Source organism: Lynx rufus, unplaced genomic scaffold (genome assembly GCF_022079265.1).
Source record: "Lynx rufus isolate CCGP_SWC_20201006 ecotype Redwood Valley unplaced genomic scaffold, mLynRuf1.p SCAF_10, whole genome shotgun sequence".
Taxonomy (NCBI): Eukaryota; Metazoa; Chordata; class Mammalia; order Carnivora; family Felidae; genus Lynx; species Lynx rufus.
Window position 1 is genome coordinate 34,033,443 of NW_025814824.1, and position 20,759 is coordinate 34,054,201.

At 35.3% G+C, this 20,759-nt stretch overlaps 1 protein-coding gene across 1 annotated transcript in view; it reads right to left on the bottom strand.

Moving 5' to 3' along the window:
* The window catches only part of PTPRD (protein tyrosine phosphatase receptor type D), a 318,572-nt gene that overhangs the window by 163,290 nt on the left and 134,523 nt on the right, over window positions 1-20,759 (bottom strand). The window contains exons 11-16 of the mRNA XM_047096382.1: window positions 16,609-16,742; window positions 13,708-13,852; window positions 10,180-10,485; window positions 9,095-9,288; window positions 6,929-6,955; window positions 2,657-2,774 (exon numbers count right to left, since the gene is read on the bottom strand). Coding sequence (XP_046952338.1) covers window positions 2,657-2,774; window positions 6,929-6,955; window positions 9,095-9,288; window positions 10,180-10,485; window positions 13,708-13,852; window positions 16,609-16,742 — 924 coding nt within the window. The remainder of the gene's footprint in view (window positions 1-2,656; window positions 2,775-6,928; window positions 6,956-9,094; window positions 9,289-10,179; window positions 10,486-13,707; window positions 13,853-16,608; window positions 16,743-20,759) is intronic.

The following is a 20,759-nucleotide window of genomic DNA, read 5'->3' on the forward strand; positions in this document are numbered from 1 at the left end:
AAAAGCCTTGGTCTATATACCTTTGTAGAAATATGCTTCTTTTCATACTTATTAAGGTAGGCTGAAATACCAGAATTTGATAACAGACACAAATAGATTTATTAAAACAATAATTTAAGGGAATTAAAAAAAATTCCCACATTGAAGGTTCATGTCACAGAGAAATGAGGGTGAGTAAAGATTAGCTAATTAGATACATACAGCTAATAAGAATCATGATTATAACATATTTAATTGCTGGGTACCTGTAATGTACCAGGCACTGTGCTAAGATGAAGGATCTCACTTGATTTACATTTTTCATTCCTGACTACACACTCTGATTAGTTATTATCTTAATTTTCTATGATAAGAAAATGACACCCAGAGAGATAGAAAGCTGCATAGTCAGATATGTAATAAATGAGAAAGCTCTAAGACAGCCCTGGGTTCATCTGAATCCATAGCCCAAATACTTAATGATACTATTATGTTGCTTATAAGTTTTTTTTAATAGGTACAAAATCATGTTGCTTTGAGTTATTACGGATATAATTTGTACTTTTTGTCTATACTTTATATCTGTGGAGAAACCATGACTAAGGAATGCTTTTTGACTAGTAGGTTGACTGAAAACAAAACTCCGTTTTTCTTTTCTCTTACAGAGATTATAAATCTGGATTTGCACAGCTCCAGCGTAGGCTCGGTTGGGCAGTATAAACACAATAAATGTACAGATATCTAAAATAAGCATCGCCTATTTCAATATTCAAGTCTCTATTGATTAAGAAAGACCTAAAATTGTAAATGGAAACACCAAAATAATCTTCTCTGTGAATAAGATCCACGATTCTAAATAATTTTTTGTATAGCCACTAAAAAGTGATGAGCCAGTCTTAGCTATTAAAAAAGACAATGTTATTTCTTCCTCTGGGAGTCACATCCTTTGGCTATAAATTCTGTACTTTCTTGTCCTTATTATGGTATCCCTATCTTATGGCCAACAGGAGTTTGATGCTTTATGTAAGACATCTCAGACTCATTAAGACACAATTATAAATATAGGTGAAAGAAGTGTATTTTCTTCATTTTGGGATTCAGTTTCAGGAGTTTACCCTTGGCTGTTTACCTTTCAATAGAGGCTGGTTCCATCATCATTCAGCATGCCCCCACTGAACATGTATCTCCTAAGCATGGCATTAAATTAGCTCGGTACAATGCTATTCTTTTTTAAAAAAAAAAAAGGAGGGGCGCCTGGGTGGCGCAGTCGGTTAAGCGTCCGACTTCAGCCAGGTCACGATCTCGCGGTCCGTGAGTTCGAGCCCCGCGTCGGGCTCTGGGCTGATGGCTCGGAGCCTGGAGCCTGTTTCTGATTCTGTGTCTCCCTCTCTCTCTGCCCCTCCCCCGTTCATGCTCTGTCTCTCTCTGTCCCAAAAAAAAAAAATAAATAAACGTTGAAAAAAAAAAATTAAAAAAAAAAAAAAAAAAAGGAAAAAAAAAAGCCCAGAAGACATTGCCTTAAAGGAGTTTTGCCATCTGTAATCCTGCTGCTTGAGGCAGTTCCAGGTGGCAGGATGTAAGTGAGGCAAATCTTATGACATTTAGACAAATTTGGCAGTGAGCATGGCACCCAGGAGGGTACTCAACATCACAGCTGTTCTTTGCTTTATGCCTTTACATAGAGGTGTGTTCCTAAAAAGTTGTGTGAGAAACGATTCAGGAGGAGTAAATCAAATCATAGTTTAAATGTTCCATGGGAGATTGCTATATAAAGGGATTGGAGGAGAATCCTTTTGTAATTATGTCTTAATTTATTGGTTTTACAATGTCAGGTCTTCTTTCATGCTGGCTTTTCCTAATGGGAGCCGATCAAACTAACTCTAAAGAGCATTAAGAAACTTTGTTCTTCAGAGAGAAGCAATCTGACATTTTGTAGCCTTTTGGCTTTTCATTTTTCTGTTTCCGATCTTTTATGTGACTTGCCGCTCCCCCCCTTAGAATCCCCACTGCAAGGACTGAGGAGGTGAAAATGGCAAAAAACACAAAACCGTAAGTCGTCAACCCAGTTCAAGATGGCAGCTCTTCTAAAAGGGTCTGCTGCTGAGAGGTGTTGAAGCTAACAAGTGACATCTCTGTCCACATGATCTTCCCTCTGGACATTCATAGGACTTGCTCTTCTACATCATTTGTATCTCAGCTCAAATAACTTTCCTCTAAGAGACCTTATCCAATCACTCTTTCCAAAGGCCCCTAGGGGCTATCCTATCCTTAATGCCTACACACCTTTATTTTTCAGCTTCTCTGAAAATGTCACTTACTGATGTTATATATATATTTATATATCCATTTGTCTATTTATTAATTATCTAGCCCTACTCAGAACATAAGTTTCAAGAGGAAAGAATATTTCTGTTTTGTTGATTGCTGTATCCCCAGTACTGGGGGTAGCACCTGACATCTACTAAGTGCTCAAAAACATATTTGTTGAATAACTGATCGAATAATTTGGGAAAAGTATGTTCTTGCTTTGCTTCTTCTGAACTATATATCAAAAAACACAAAAGTTGACCACAGCCCACTTATTGCTTCTGATAGAATTCAACATACAATTTGGAAAATTAATATTATTGTCACCTGGAAGATATTCAAGGCACATATATGCACAGATAATGCTTACCTGCCCCAGTGGTGGACACCAGTTTGGGCTTGCTTCGTGCACCATCTCCTTTGGTGGTGTAGGCTGTGACGGTGAGGGAGTAGGAAGTTTCAGGTTGTAGCCCAGAAATAATCATGTCCTAAAATGACACAATGGAATGACACTGATTCAAAATGCTACAAATACCCTGGGGGAAAATCAAAACATCCATCTTCATTCTATGCATGCTTCATTACTCCCTGTAGCCATGCCAAGCACTGGAAGTTTCATGCCTGGAGCTCATGCTATGGATGATCTGTGTTCATGCTGACATTAAAGTGGGGACTTCAGCCATCCTAAGAGGTAGTTCTGAGAAGTAGTAGTTAAAAACATGAAACCTGGAGCTGGAACTCCTGAATTCTTTAATTTAAACCTGCGTTTCCTTATTTACTAGGTTTGTGATCCAGGGAAAGTGAGTTAACCCCTCTGCACCTCAGTTTCTCTTGTAAAGGTTGGAATAATAGAAGGATTAAAGGAGTTATATCCAGCAAACACTTACGGCTATGTCTGGCTCATAGCAAGCAACCCAGACACCAGCACTCATATTACGCCAGTAGCTCTGTACATGCGTCCTCTATAGCCTGGTCCACAGAGCAGTGATGGTACTGATGCCACTGCAGCCTGTTTTATCACCATTTTGCCAAATGGCTGATCTGTTGGACTTTGATATCTTGACAGCCAGAGAAGTTTCTTAGGACTCAAGTAACATACTGGTTAATGATGTAGATTATGGACTAAAATCATTACCCAATAAGGAGAATTTTCTGGTGATTTGGAGTCGTCCATAAAACCAAAGAACAATACTTTTTCTACCACATCATGAATGTGGGCTCAATTAGTTCTGCTTAGAAAATGTAAAATATCACAAACTATTTATTAAAACTCTAGTTTTCTCTAAGTTAGGGCCCCAAACTGTGATGGTTATGACTTAGATCTGTTCTTCCAAACTGGAGATTATATGATTTTTTACATAGAGTGGTTACTAATTTGTTCTGTTATTTTCTCCAGAGCTGCTGCACAAGCACGTGCATGCATGTGCACACACACGCACACACACACACACACACACACAGTAAAAAAACAAAACAAAACAAAAACAAAAACAAAAAACCCTTTCAGATATTCGGGATAGCTTTGCTTTCAAACTGAATATAGTTAGAGTTAAGAAAATGTACAATGCCATTGACTTCCACATCTGAAGACAATGCAAGTGAGAGTTCATGGAATGGACTGGATTGTGTACAAGACAAGAGGATTTCTCTGTATAAGGCTGTAAGGGGCATCATAGAACTCAATTGTTGAATCTTATCCCAAATATGACAGTTTTTGACAGTCTTCTTTTCTTGAAATAGTAGGAATGTCATCAGAGTGGAAATTCAAGAATTTCAGATATCATACTGAAGAGCCACTGGAAAAATTATTCTGCCAGATGAATGGGCTAAATTTGGGAGAGAGATTTTATTTTCAGGACCTTGGAATAGTTTCACTAACATTACAGAGACTACAAAAACCATCCGAATCACCCAAGAGTAGCAGTAGATACAATGGGTATTCCAAAAATTATAATGGGAAAACACCAGCATTATTGCTTCCAAGGTCCCTCTCACATGCTATTGGATTTCTGCTGAATGTAGGCAAGGCTAGGGGAAGAACAAAGCAAGGCTTGCCTTTATCACCAAATTTATATGTGGAAGAAATTTATATGCTCTGAGACTTATATATGTCTTTTTCATTTATAAAATTGAGATTAGCCACACATGTCCTTCCTCTCACACAGACTGTTACAGGATAATAAATTGTAATGCAATTTGAAATTGGTCAAACCCTCTGCAGTGGTATAATCACAGCTGGACACACCTCTATCTGCCTGGATCCTATCATTTCTTGCATTACATTTTGTTTTTTGAAACTGTGTGCATACTCGCTGAGGGATTTCCATACCCTCTGTGGGGTGGTGTGGCTGATATCCTGGCCAGTTCCTCATTCTCTTTGTCTCCCCCAACTCATCTCCATTCAACTTCTTGTCCCTGTCCCTTAAAAGTTGGCATTCCCAGGGGCGCCTGGGTGGTGCAGTCGGTTAAGCGTCCGACTTCAGCCAGGTCACGATCTCGCGGTCCGTGAGTTCGAGCCCCGCGTCGGGCTCTGGGCTGATGGCTCAGAGCCTGGAGCCTGTTTCCGATTCTGTGTCTCCCTCTCTCTCTGCCCCTCCCCCGTTCATGCTCTGTCTCTCTCTGTCCCAAAAATAAATAAACGTTGAAAAAAAAATTTTTTTTAAAGTTGGCATTCCCAGATGTTCTGAAACAGTTACTGGCCTGCTGTGTTTCTTTTTAGTCCTAAAAAACACATTTACAAATTTTAAAGAATTTTTTCTATCTATATACTAAATTCATTTTGTCTTGATTTCCCATCAGGGCACCAATGGCATGTACATTGTAAATATGTGAACATTTTTCCTTGACAATCAATTGTTCCCTCAAGTTCAACTTAACTAAAGCTCAAATGTCATTTCCAGAAACAAACTCCCTTGCTTCTATACTTTAGTGAATGGTAGAGCATATGCCAAACTTATGATTGATCTTGATCTCTTTTTCTTCCTCAAATTCCTATTCAGCAAGTTTTTGTTTTTAAAATGGTGACAAAAACTGTCCCTTTTTTCATTTCTGCTGTCTCGGTTTTGTTGGATTTTTTATAATTTCACGACTGCTTTAGTGAAAGAGTTGTTTTTGTGTCCCTGTTTACTCTCTTCTTTCTCTCTAATCTATCCACTAAGTCATTTTTAAGCTGCAGGTAATAACCCATTTAAGTAGGTCATGAAATCAATGACCAGCATTTTGAAAAGAAATATAATATACTTTAATGAAAAATATTAAATCTTACATATATTTAAATTTAAGGTATCATTTTGTAAGACCTTTATTTTAAACATATGAACGCATTGGTCATGATATTTAATGCATTCTTACTATGGATCACAGTCAAAAAAGTTTGTAAAACACTGTTAGTTCCATTAAAACTAATACCTTGCCCACCATATTTACCAACATTCCCAACGAGAGCCCTGTGTTTTGGCAAAAAATAAAAATAAATAAATAAATAAATAAATAAATAAATAAATAAATAAAATGAAAGAATACCCTTACCAGTTTGTCTCTTGTTTCTATTTTTAATTTTCTATATCTTTCCAGTACTGAAGAGTTAAAAGCCACATCTTTAGCTTGACACTTCAAGTTTTCCCAACATTATATTAAATGTTATTTCTTAGCCATAGTTAGAGCTAATTTACTAGCCTGAATCCCTTCATTCATGTTAAATTGGCAAAGCTCACTATCAATTGACTATATGACATTCTTGACTGTCCCAAGACTGCTTCTCCTGTACTTTAAAAAATATGTTTCTACCTCCAACTCCCCAATACACACACACACACACACACACACACACACACACACACACATTTTCCCACTCTTCAATCCTTACTTATCTTTCAAGTTCTCAACTACATTTTAAGACCTCTTCTTGGTCCATGGCCTCCAAACTCACAGCTTACTGACACTGTCACTCATTTATTAATTAATTACACATTGCTTGAGGTCATTGCTTTTGTTGTATTTTATGAAACTTTTCTGAACTTTACATACTTCCTAACCACCTACTGTAAGCACTTAGAAGGCAAAGACACATCCTATGACTCCCATGGAAACCTTTACATAATAATAAGCTCTCAATAAATAACATAATCCAGTCATCAAAATATTTTTAAAAATTTCTCTCTCAGTGAAATACTTTCTGCTTCTTGGCATGACTCATTCAATTTTACTCAAATTTCTGTGGGTATAACAGAGAGTTGCCATTTCTAAATATAATTAGTACCAGATCTACATTGTTATCCACCTAAAATGTAACCCTGGGGTAGGATAGATGAATGGCCTATATCAAACAGCTTGATATCTCTCATCTGGGATGTCTCCACTTGAAGCATGCCTCCTCTAACTGTGTCAAAAGGCAGAGTTAGTAGCAGCCATAAAAACAACATGAGCTCATGATTTTCTTAGGCAATCAGTAGCAACATGCCAATTTCACAAAATAAAAGCCTAAATAAAAAGGATACCATAGAGTGAAGATAATTTAAAAATAATTTGTTAGTTCATGCATCCAAGCAATCTGTGATGACATATCACACATAAGTGAAAGAGGGGTGTAGAAAAAACAAGCATTTGTAATCTGTTTTTGACAAAGCGTCCAAAAATTACTCACATGTTCAGTAGTATCATCAAATTCCCACTGATTGAGATTAAGAAGGTTGGGGAAGAGGAAAACAAAATAAAAAGAAATGAAGAGAAATTTGCAGACTTAAAAGGCAATGTTGCCCTCCTTAGATTAAAAAAAAAATTGAAAAAATAAGCAATTGGAACAGTGTGTACAACAAAATTCCATAGAGAAAGTATGTATGCTGTCACCCTCACCCCTAATTCAGAGGTCAAAAGTAAATATGTTTTGTATTAATAGCATTAAAATCAGATAATACATATTTTTCAATGTGTGGTTCATTGGAATGAATCAATTAAGGCATAATGTAAAGCTGATGTTTCTAATCATACACTACTTTATCACATTTATTTTGACTTTTTCCTTATGTTATGCAATTAATTTATGTCAGTAATTAGATTAACACCTTTCATAAAATATTGGAATCTTCTAGCCCCAGAGAAGTCTTGCAAGGTGCAATGGAATTTCAATGAATAGTTAGCATACGAGGTAGGCAAAAAAAAAACAAAAAAAAACAAAAAAAAAAACCCAAAAAAACAAAAAAAAAACAACCCAAAAAAAACCACAACCAAAAACATATATACATAAGCAAAATTAGCACATTAACAAATAAAAGACAAAGTAGAAGAGAGGGGAAAAATGTTGACATTTAAGGCATTTTGTATCATATAATTTCATTAACCAAAATGAAAACACTGGCAAAACTACAGGTTTATAATGTAAAAATATCTAGGACATGAAAGAGGCTATCAGAGCATGGTGGCCATATAATTTTTTTCATAATTTCAGACTTACAAAAGAAAACATAGGCAACAATGGCTTTATTAATTTCAGATTGTGAGTACTTTCTGTTTCACAGATAGCACAAAATAAACATTTAGAAAAAGCAAGTCAACAGCCAGAGTCTAAAGGAATATGAATCTAAAATATAAGTTTACAGAAGTAGACTTCAAAACCATGTAACTGGATTTGGAGCTGATTAAGCCACTCATCCAGATCCCATTAGTTAAGTAAGTGTTTTTGTGAATTGATTATATTAAGACATTAGGTCAATGCTTTCCTTATAGCCACAGGGATATGTATTGCTCTCTTGTCTGCACAGAGACAAGAATGCAAAATTTGGCAACCTAACGTAGTATTTCTCAACTTGGCTCACAGTCTACTTCACTTTCACACAAAGGAAGGAATTTTTTATTGAAATAAACTTCAAATTTTCCAAACCCCATCCATTTCCATGCCCAGCGACCAATTTGCTAGATAAGCACAGCAATCTATTCATAACATCCCATCACTCCTGGAGCCAGTATAGGTAAGCTATCTGTGGATTATATGTAAATCCCAGCATAAGTTATTAACTGAAATCTTCCTCTTCTTTTCAGGTAAATATGTAGAATACAGGTGAATGTATTATGGTATCATCCTTTGAAACACTTTAGTTTACGGAAATAAAATGGAAACATTTAGTGCTCTGCTTTAAACAACTGATTACAAAAGCCAGTTGTGACTGCATGATTATAAACCATCACTCTAGGATCAATAGAGTTTCTCACATACTCAACTCTTCTTCATACTTTTCTTAACTTGGCTTAACATAGAGGATTCTCATTTATTTCCTGGGAAACTGTAAATTAATTTTTATGGTCATTATCTTCATTTTCCAGGAAATCAAATGAATTGTGAATACATGGTTTGATTAAGTACTAAATAAAATACTATCTGGATACCTTTCCTCAATTAAGGATGTGTATTCTTCAACAGAAGAAGTCCTACACTTAGAAATTAGATCAAGTAGTTTTAGCATAGCTGCTTACGATTCTTTCTGTTAATTTGATTAAAATCAATTCAATTTTTTTGAAGACAGAAAGGTAAACTCAGATATCAATATAGAGAGTTGACTATCTTTATTTTAAGAAACCAGTTACATGTTCTTAATTAGGCTTGAGTGTCAGTTTATTATAATTTACTTCCTCACTTGCTGTCAACTCTGAGAAGGTAAATACACATCATGTGCTTTAAAAACTGGAATTTTGTACAGGATTTTTTAAATGTAGAATAAACAAACAAACAAACAAACAGGGCCCATTTCAAGGTATGGACTAAAATAAAAGTATCATAAATAAATAAAAACATAGGTATGTATTTTCAGAGGCTTACCTGTGCATCAGCCAGCATCACATCCTTCAGCATGGGCTGGCCCTTGGGCTCACCATTTTCCATCCTCACATAATGCACCTGGTATCCTCTTATCTGGCCATGCTGTTTATTGGGCACAGGTGAGCGCCATGAGACTTTAACAGATGTTGAGTTGACAGCCTCTACCTCGACTTTGCGAGGAGGACCACTAGGAACTGGAACAACATCATTGGATAAAAGAAAATTATAGGCACTTGTCCCACCCAGTCAGAGTATTTTCTTTACTTAGGTTTTAAAAAAAAAAATGGGCAGACACACTATGTTTCCTTTGTGGAATACAAACATTTTCAAGCAATGAAAATGCTCAACCAATCTGCTCTACCTTTTAAGAAAAGATCAAAAAACATGACCGATGCCAAAAAAAAAAAAAATGGAAGAAAAAAAGAGTATCAGAGAAATAGAAAAACATGTAAAAAATGTACAAAAGCCAAGGAAGATGCTTTGAGGCTCAAAGCATTAAAGCACAAAGAGGAATAGCATTGAAATAATAACAAAAACTGGTTGTTGATTGTTGTGTGTTTTTTTTAAAGGTTTCTTTTTAGCAGAATAAAAAGATTCTTGATTATATGTGTTTTCTTCTCTTTTTTTTCTCGTATCAAAGGTTTCCAAACAACAGATGCCAAAAATTGAATGTCGAGCATCAGTGTCTCTGAAATATGCAAAACAAAAAGGCAACAAGAAGATAAGAAGACAGTTTTGAAAAGTTTACTTCAAAATGTAAAAGAAGTTATTCAAAAAGGCCACGAAAAGTGCAGAAGACTTTAGACGGAAGTATAGAGAACGGCCTGGATTGCAAGGTCATACCAGCAAACTGTTCTTTTAAAGGGAAGCGAATTATTGTGTGGAGATTGAAAAAAAAAATGCCCAGGCTGCAGCAAAGATAGGTCTTTGGCAAAAACTACGAAGTTATAGCGATGCTGGGTAAAAAAGATGAGCAGAAAAACAAAAAACAAAAACCAAAAAACGGATTACCGTTAGCCTATCAAAAGACAGCAGACCAAGATTGTGTCAGAAGGGTGCAAACTGACGTAGCAGAGGCAACATACCATCTTCATCAGTTCGAATCAACACGGAGAAGCTCTCAGGGCCAGGGCCGACGTCTGTGTGGGCTGTCACAGTGATCCGGTACTCAGTCCATTTTTCCAGCTGTTCCAAAAGGTACTTAGTAGTGTCCGAAGGAATTCCCAAAATCTCGTGAGGTTTGTCATCTTCTCCATCCACGGAGGTGTACTTGATGGAGTATTCAGTAATAATGCCATTCTGTTTTTCCACTGGTGGAGGTTGCCAACTTACCAAAATACTAGTGGAACTTGGGCTGGTGCAACTAATGTCTTGAGGAGGAGCTGACGGCTCTTATTTTGGTAGTGAGTTAAAGGAAGGTTTGAGTGAAAGGGCAGGAGTGGTTGGAAAAAAAAATGATAAAACAAAAGAAAAGGCAAAAATAAATAAACGAACAATAAGGGCAACAAAATGAAAATAAGGCTTTGAAACTCAAAATAAAAATTTAAGTATATGTACCTTGGCTTAGTAATATGAATAAACCAAAAAATGAATAAATGACCAGAAATAATTGTTAAATAATGGGTGGGGGGAATATGTGAACATGAAACCTTGAGATAATAGAGCCTCAAATAAAATTACCTACCTGTAATTTAAATTCTTCTTCTAAACCAATCCCTCAGTATTTCCCAGCCCTACTGCACAGACTACCCAACTTTAAAAAAGCTGTAAATATGGCAAGATTTATTACATGAGAGTCAGATGATGCTTCACAGATGCCGTTTCAAGCTTTCATTTCTACATTCTAGAATGAGGGTGATTCATGTACAGTATTCATTTGTGAAAGGGTTTTCAAGTGTAAAAAGTTGCAGTAATTGTTGGATGCCCTTCCAGCAATTCCAATTAAAAAATAAATAAATAAATAAAAGCCCAAATATAAAAGTGTTCCCTCTGACTATCTGAAAAACGGAGCCAGCCTGACCAGTTTTAATGAAAGGTGTTAATCTAGCATTGATTGTAGCCCATATACAGTGAGCATGCAGAATCAATAAAGGATGAAAATGCATAGTCCAAGATTTACCTACCCGAGGGTAATGTCAGGCTTGTTGATTCTGACTGTAACTTGTACTTACCCTACGTCAGCTTTCAGCTTTTTAAAAGAATTTATTATAACTCTTCTTGAGACATCATTACTAGTAAAGAATTAGATTCCACCAGCAAATTTTGGTAAAATCAATAATAATCATCTATCCCTTATAAAATGTCAGTAACAAAGCCATTAAAAAGAATTGTTTAAAAAAATCCTGAGAACCATCTGGAAAAGATATGACTTATGTGCAAAATCTCCTTCATTTTGTACATAGTTATTCACACAGAGTTTACATAAGAGTTAAAAGAGAAACTTTCTTATTGTCCATTCTAAAATAAAATGGTCACTTTATGAGCGATTAGTTTCCATCAAACTACCCAAACATATCATTACTTGAAAAAATTTAAAAAGCAATAAGAGCAATGCAAATGTTATCAAAAAATATTTGGAAGTTAATAATATGTAATTCCTTAGAATAAGAGGGATAAAATTTATTTATTTATTTATTTATTTATTTATTTATTTATTTACTTACTTATTATTTATAGGTGAATCAGTAAATCATTTCTAATTTTATGTATTTAAATATGGAGTTTGGTTATTTCCTGAGACTTTGTGGGTCTTAATACTGTGTAGTGTCAGGTGTATCTAATTGTTTACAGGGTTATCTGTCTTTTTAAGTTTACATGTCTTGTGATCTTCATCATAGTGAATCAAAATGAAAAGCTCCCTGTACTGATCACAGGGAAATTCTCATAAGAAAATCTTGTACATTTGGAGTAAGATTTGCAAAATCATTAGAATATCTATCATTTTTATTGATTCTGGCTACAGGTTCTTATATTTCAAATTATGAAACTATTTCATATGCATTATCAGTATTCATAATAAATTGAGTCATTCATGTAACAGCAAGACTCATTTGTAATTCTTTTTAAAAAGCTGACTTGGTTTTTACTGCATTGCTACCTTCAGACCTCCTATTCCATGAGAATATATTCAACATTATTTGGAACTTTTACTTTAATAAAATAAAGAGTAGTAGATAAGCTTTTGACGTGGTTATAAAATGTCTATTCTAGCTCTGTATATTTAAATATATGTGTATGAATGTATGTATCCATACATACATTTGTAAACCAGGCAAAATACAATATTGAAGCATATCACATTTTTTTGTAATTAAATTCCTGAATTTAAGAATTATGTTCTACAATATTAATTATTAGCCTGCTCGGCATTCAGAATAGAATACAAAACTGCATTAATTTAAATGTTTCAGTTTATAAAAGAAAGGGAATTTTATGGGAATAGGTTATTATCCCTAATGGATTAAGTAACAGAGCCCTAATACTTTTTGTACCAACACTCATGTTTTGAGAAAGAGAGAGAATATATATTTATCTTCAAAAAACCCTGGAAGATTTTAAATTTCTATAAGAAAATGAAATAATAGAAAACTTGCCTATGTGAAAGAAAATTCATTTTTTAGAAAATGTAAATTTCGTTTTTGCTGAAAGGCCTAAAATTTAGGTCAACAGAGCATCCACTTTACAAAATTCAATGTATTGAGATCACACATATCTATTGCATATGTAACTATCAAAAATCACATATAAAATATAAAGTATAAAAAAAATACCTAAGGAATAACTCCATAAAACTGTTCAAGGTAAATGGTTGTTTAATAGACTAATTATGGAAACTTACTAATAAAGAGCAAACAATTGTATTATTATGAGTAACCAAACTTTCCATCAAAAATAAACTTCCATATTAATACTTTACACAAAGCAATCTTCCCTGGATACAATGAACCCCCATTGTGATAAACATAACTATGCTTTAGGTTACGAGTTCCAAAAAGAAATTGAACCTGAGGAAATAAAATACAATTTAGGATTGCAAATATACTTGTGATTTCCATTGTTCCTAAATTTGTCCAAATACAGATTTTCTATGAATGTTCCAAATTTTCACATGTACTCCTTGCGGACTTAATAACAAACTAGTCACAAGAGCTGAGCTTTTCTCTGAGTAGAAACAAATACATGAAATAAAGACCTGTTAGCAAAATTAAAACCTCTGTACTTAAAAAACATACAAATATGGTCTCTGTTGCCTCTTTAGTTTGCTAAGCCCTCTTGTGATTATTTGGCAGTGTTCTCAACCAGAAGTTTGCTTTGTAGCCTTATAAATCATTATACAGGGCCTGGTAAAACTTTCACTCATTTTCCTCATGGAGCTCTCTGAACTTCTCAGACTTCTTTCAGTTTAGGAAGTGGGAGAATGGGATCTGCTATTGGACCAAGTTGGAGACCAACACAGGTCACGGTTGTAATCCTCAAAGTTGGATGCTTACTAGCATAGAAACTACTGACTAGCAAACATATAAATTAGCTGATTTGTTTATTGGTGGGGATAAAAGGCCGCAACACCTGCTAGTGAAAAAAAGGACAGAAAACAAGCAAAGAGAGACACCTACTTGACTGCATGGTTCTGGCTGATATTTCAGCTGTGGAAGCACCCAGGCCTTGAGGAGAGCGTGCAGCCAGACGGAAGTAGTACAAACTGTTTGGTTTCAGTCCTTGCAGTCTGTAAGATGTCCCTGGCTCGATGGTAATTCGTTGCTGTGGATAAGTAACAGAAGAACTGGGTCATTTCCATTAGGATTCATGCAAACATTTTTATCACACTGCCTGGAACCTCAGATTTCTGTTATTGAGGTTAGAAAGGCATCAAAATATCACAAATAGAATCCACAGTGAGTATCTAGGACTCTATCAGGGGAATTATACAATGAAAATATCAGTGTTTTAATGGTGAATTTCTACAACAAATAAGGTAACTGGAATAATGGAAGCCACAGATCTTTCTAATGATGATCCAGTTACCAAGTGCATCAGATAAAAAGGAAGGTTGAAAGGCCACTACCCATAAATGGGTTGTATTGAAGGTGCATGTGTTGTTGTGATGTAGCCCACAATAGAAACTGACACCCACCCCTGATGGTAGAGTATGGCCAACATGTGCAATTTCACCTGAAGAGATGTCTAGCTCATCGCCCATGACCTTCTGAATCTAAACAGGAGCAAAGAAAATATGACCAGAAGTAGCATCAGAAACTGGTGTACAGGTTTATGCGGTTGCTACAAAATAGATCTGAAATGGCAAAGTCCTGATGGGATAAAAATGATGTTAGTTACTGAAGAAAGCTGGATAATTTATGTGAAATCATATCATTATTCTATGTTGATTTAAAACAATTTTATTTTATTTTTTTTAATTTTTTTTCAACGTTTATTTATTTTTTTTGGGACAGAGAGAGACAGAGCATGAACGGGGGAGGGGCAGAGAGAGAGGGAGACACAGAATCAGAAACAGGCTCCAGGCTCCGAGCCATCAGCCCAGAGCCCGACGCGGGGCTCGAACTCACGGACCGCGAGATCGTGACCTGGCTGAAGTCGGACGCTTAACCGACTGCGCCACCCAGGCGCCCCGATTTAAAACAATTTTAAAACTTGTTTTTCTTTGTGGCTATAGAGCACACATAAAAAAGTCAGAAACTTTTCTGCAAATTTTACCATCATAAAGGGCTTTTGAAATAAGGCTTATTTAATTGAATGTTATAATTCTTACTTTTCATGTTTAAAATTTGACTTGCATTTTAGCAAAAATATAGCTATGTATAATCAATCTCATATTGAACATTAGCCTGTAGTAAGCCTTAAAATACACACTGATATGTAATCTAGTATTGGCATAAATAATCTTAAGTCTTTTCATTGAATAGAGTTTGCCGTTCATACAAACAAATCATTCAAGGGGAATTCAAATATAAAACTAGAGAAAACATCCCTAAGGGATTCTGGCTCACAAATAGAAAAGCTTTTAGAAATTGTACATTTCCCAAATGGTAAGAAAAAAAGGGATTCCCCAAAGAAACAATTGTAGAACAGAGTTGGTGTACCAACATTCAAGCATCTACATCTATAGCATTCTCAAAGGATTTCCACTCTTCTGTGCTGTTATTTTGTTTTCTTTTGTTTTTCAGTTGGGTAGTGGTAAGGATATAAAATAAATTAACATTGAATTGTGTGTCTTAATAAAAGCTGGTCTTTTTATTGCAGTAACATAAATCCTTTAAATTATAGCAGCATTTCAATTATAACCTTTTGAGTGCTTAATTCATATTGGCTTTGTTAGCTAAGTGTAAAAGCATTCCATTTAGAGTTTGGTTTTGGGAATTCTGCTCAGTTCTAAAAGATGTAATAAGATAAAAGTTTATAGGGACATATTAATTTACTATAGCATTCAGAACGATATACCATATGTTAATTGATAATATTTCACTTAGTATGTATTTAAAAAGGTATTTCTGTTAGGATTTAGGGTTACCTAGCTTTGTGAAGATCTTTTTAAGATAAAGAACGCTAAGCAGTATAGTAAGATGAGTTGTGTGGATTGAGTTGTCACGTGTAGTTTCACTAAGATTTTTGTCCTAATGCTCCTGGATTGGATTTCACAATAACAAAATGTTAGATGTATCTTACTACTGATTTCTATAATTTATACAAAGTGCACTCAAGAGGCAGTATATGCTAATGTTTAAAAAATAGATTCTGGAACCTGACTGCCTAGATTTTCAAATATCAGGTCTGCCATTCAGTAGTGTGAGATTTGGGGGAAAATGTTTAATGTTTCCTGTGCTTCTGTTTTGTTATACATGAAATTGATTAGAAGTAGAGACTGACTCATGGCACCATTGTAAGAATTGAAGGAGTTAATATATGTGAACCCCTTGCTATATCTGTTACCATATGTATTAATTATACTAATTTTCTCCTCTTTTCAGGAACTATCAACAACTTTCAGCCTTCTGCAATCCACAATTATTTTATTTGCATAGCACACTCAAACATTATATGTGCTCACATTAATATCAAATAACTGTTGGCACACAAATAAACATTTGCTATGGGGCCTCTTTCTCTGAAACCAGTTTGGACAAATTCATCCACCTAAAGCCTTGGAGCTCACTTAGTCACATATCTGCAGTGACTTAAGTACTACAAGGCAGAAGAGAAATAAAGGAAGTCCCTGAGTCCCAGGGGCTATATTCTTTTAGATACTTTTAGAAGAAACTTGGAAACCTGAAAACAGGAACAACAGCTGTTTTGTTGTTGTTGTTTGCCTCACTCCATCCTCCCAAAGGCTTGAAATTAATATTCTGTTTTTATCAGGCAAGTTCTTTTTTTTGATGAATAAATCTGACCCACCGAAGTTCTCTATCGATCTGAGCTTTCAGCAGAACTTGAGCAAATACACAAACTAGAGTAGTGCTCCAGTATAGTAAATGGTCAGAAGGTGAGAAGCACAGTCCTACCTCCTCTCCATGCTCCCCATCTTTGTAGACCAGTTCATAGTTGGCAATGGTGTCTGAACGTGGAGGTGTCCAAGACAGCAGAATACTTGTTTCAGACTCAGGTTCTGCTTTGAAGTTTAGTGGTTGCCCTGGTACTAAAAACAGGAAAGCAAAGGACTGAGCTCACCATCACCATGAGTATTCATAAACCCTTCCATTAGTGCATCTGCTTATACCTCTCAAAATATATCCACATGTGTCAGCTTAATGGAGCTAGCTCACGCTGTACTTGTCCTTGAGAAGTATAAAATCTGTTCAAGATATAGTAGAATTATAAAATACAAAATAGAGCAGTCTCTGAATTTGATCTCAAGAATAATAAACTAATTTCATAATATTGTTGTACTAAGCGAGATGATTTATATAATGCACTTGGAATATTGTCTAAATCATAACAAGTGCTGAATACATAAAAACCTTTTCTTATTTAAAATTGAGAACTTATTCTCTAGCACCACATTTAATTTTCAAAATTATTGCCATTAGGTCTATAAAATCCCACCTTCACTCCATTAACAAAACCTATTGGTAACCAGAATCACTTAGTATTTTTTCTTATCAACACACAGTTTGAAAAAGAGGTGAAGTAAGACACAAAATACCCATCACATTCAAATAATTCTAATCCCTAATTGACTTTAAATGAGTTAACATACAAGGCCTAATGTAAACTTAATATTGTCCCTAGTGAGATAGAGTCAAATTACCACACAAATCAAAAAGTTTAGATGTTTATTATCAGAAAAATAGTAATTTAACAGCTGTCATCTATAATTCTCATATTAGTCATATAACTCATGGAATAGACAATTTGGAAGAACTATGTATCAGATGTAATAAAGAATAGGATTTCTATCTAGCTTAAAACACTTCACCCAAATGTTTTATTAACCCCAACTCCTGGTTAACACCCTGGTAAACACCAAATCCCATTGGTCCTCCATCCCTTGTACACAAGGTTAATGTAGTTCAGCGGCATCACTAGCCCAGCTACCCTTACACTGCTCTTGGACAGTGTCTGCTCTGACTGGTTGTTGGCCATGCCATGCTGGCCACTAAATATTTGAATCATTACCCCTGATACTGTGGCATGTCTCAAAGCACTATAGTTGACCCCAGGTCCATATTTCCAGAAGTAAACATGAGAATTTTGTGTATATTTAATAAAAAAGCAAGAACACTAATACTTTATTCTGGGAGGGAAAGAACGCCTAAAGGGTTTTTGGCAAATGGTCATAAGCATTGAAAAACATGAAAAATAATATACTTTGTAACTTCTTAAATAATACTTGAAGCATCATTTTCATAAGTAAGATCTTTGGAAATATAAAATGTATTACTTTTTCTTTTGTAGTCATCTCTCTTGTAGTACGACTAAAAAATTGCCTTTTGTTTAAAAAGAGAAAGTCTAAACAGATCTACCAGAATGGTTTCCAGGAACCCCAATTATTATTTTATTCCTCTGCCTGGTCTGTTAACCTATGAGTGTGTGTGTGTGTGTGTGTGTGTGCACATGTGTGTGTACCTGCACGTGCAAGTATACACACTCATGTCTGGACTGATGCATAAAGTGGCCAATAGTGCTTCGTATTACTAAGTGTATTCATAACCTTTTCTCTTTTTTTTTGTATCACAGGCCTTGAGATTCTCATTAATTTGATGCCTCCATGAACATACTTTTTAAACAGCGTATCTGTTTTTTTCTTCCTTTTTTCTCTTTAAGTACTTGCCCAGTGAGAGACCTTACTTACATAATCACCCAGACTGAGAAACGGAGACAAAAGCTAAAAAAGATCAAGAGCAAGAGAAGGGGGGATAGAGGGAAGTAATAAACAGGAAAATAGCAAAGCAAACAGAGAACACATTAGTTCTAAAAGGGACATAACAAAAGCACTGGCAGGAGCAACAATGGAAGTCAAGAACAATCAGAGAGGGAATTTATGATTGGATTTTAATATTCAGATGATTAAGGAGTTCTTAGCCTAAAAATACACACACAGTGAGAAGTGTGCTCACTTCTTTTTCTCTACTTTTGTTTCCTTTTTTCTTTCTCCCAACTTCTAAAAGTCTGGGAAAGAAGAGCCTTTTGATAACTCCTGACTTATGCCAAACCAGAACCCGGTCTTGTCAAGAATTAAAAACATGGACAGAACTGAAGGCCTGCTCTCAGGATAATAATTGCTTGTTATGTATTTCCTCCCTGCCTAATGCTAATAATGAACTGACATTGATTGAAAACATCTTGGGAATCTAATTAACTTTTTCTTACTTAAACTGTTTATGTTTTTGCTTTTAATTTATCTTGAACAGATTCCCAGTGGGTCTCAATGTTTCATCCTTGTTTAGTAACACAAGCTTCATCTGACCCTCTGATTCTATTAAGACACCTCTCCTAAATGGTGAATTAAATAGGCTCAAAGTTTCAGAGGTATACCGTCCATTCTACTCTTAGATAAAATAAATAATGGTCAGATGACTTCAAATGATATATACAAGGTTCTCTGCTTCTACTTTGTCCTTTTGAAGTAGTCTGGAAGGTAACTTAATTTACTAGATTTTAAACTTATGGTAGAAATACAAATGTCTAGAGGCACCAGGCAAATGAGTACAGAGACCAGGTGGGGCCTGGGGCTGATGGGAGAGTGCCTGTCCCACCTGAAGGAGTTGGTAGTATTCAGCACCAGGAGACTGATGCTTTTGCTCTTTTGTGCACTTGCCTGAACAAAACTGAAGTTGATAACAAATTCTAGGTAAAATCTTCCAATTTTAACCATTTGAAATTAATTGAACCAATTGAAATTAATTGAAAAACACTATAGGGGGGAAATGATACCTACAGGCAAAATCTAGCAAATGGGCCAGTGCTTTAAGAGACCTTTTATTATATCAGGCTCTATGTTCATAAATACCTTTAGGATGTAACTACTCAGACCCCTCTGGGAATTAGAGATTCACCTAAAGAGATTTCTTCCTCAGAGGCATTTAGTCATAGTCGAAACAACAGCAATGAAACTGAGGCATCAAAGTAAAAGAAAACAGGTGTGAAATTAATGGGTTTATTTTTGCATTCCTCAAACATAGTAGTCCTAATGATCATAATATATGTAAATAAAGAAGCACTTTAGGTGGGCTCCAAATGGTCTTATTTCTCTGTACTATTTGGAAACACAGGGAGCACTTCATCCTCTGTCAGACAGACCTTTTATGCCAAATGTGAGCAAGGTTCTATTAACATTTATGTTATCTACCTCCTCCTTTCCTTCTCTCTCTCTCTCTCTCTCTCTCTCTCTCTCTCTCTCCCCGGAGTCCTGGTCTTGGAGACCAGGTGGGGGCCTGGGGCTGATGGGAGAGTGTCTGGTCCACCTGAAGGAGTTGGTAGTATTCAGCACCAGGAGATTGATGCTTTTGCTGTTTTGTGCACTTGTGGGTCCAGTCTCTCTCTCTCAGACAGAGAGAGAGAGAGAAGGAAACATTAAAGACCTTGTTGAAATGTTTGCAAACATTTGTAATGTTTGTTGTAATGTACAATGTAATGTATATTTCCCTCACCAATTGACTAAACAAGATTTTATAGGAAACTCTTGAGATTCTGAAAAACTCTTAGGAAAATAAAAAGATCCTACCCAGAAACTTAAGTGCAATTATGCTACATGAAAAGGGGGGGGGGTGTGTGTGATAATACTGACCATAAACCAAATATAGAATTTAGATGTGGAAAGAGGAAATGGAGTTAGAACTTAAATTTTTTCCTTAAAATTATATTTAAGAAATCATTGTATTCTGTAAAAGTGGTGTCAACATTTTAATTTTCTTCTTGATTACTTAATGTCCATAAGGAAGTACAAATATGAATTATCAGTTCCCTAAAATAAGATTAGAACCCCATTAATAAATGCAAAGGATTTTAGTATCACCACTATGATGCTTCATTTTAAATATCAGATAGCAACTCAAAGACAGAGAATGGAGAATGAATAAGAAATGAAGGACAAATCTCTATGTCATCTGAAATGCTGATCATATTAGGAAATATGGAAATTTAGGAAATATCTCTAAAAAGAAAAGGGTTAAGCATATATTGAAAGGCTAAACAACAATTTCACTTAACCATA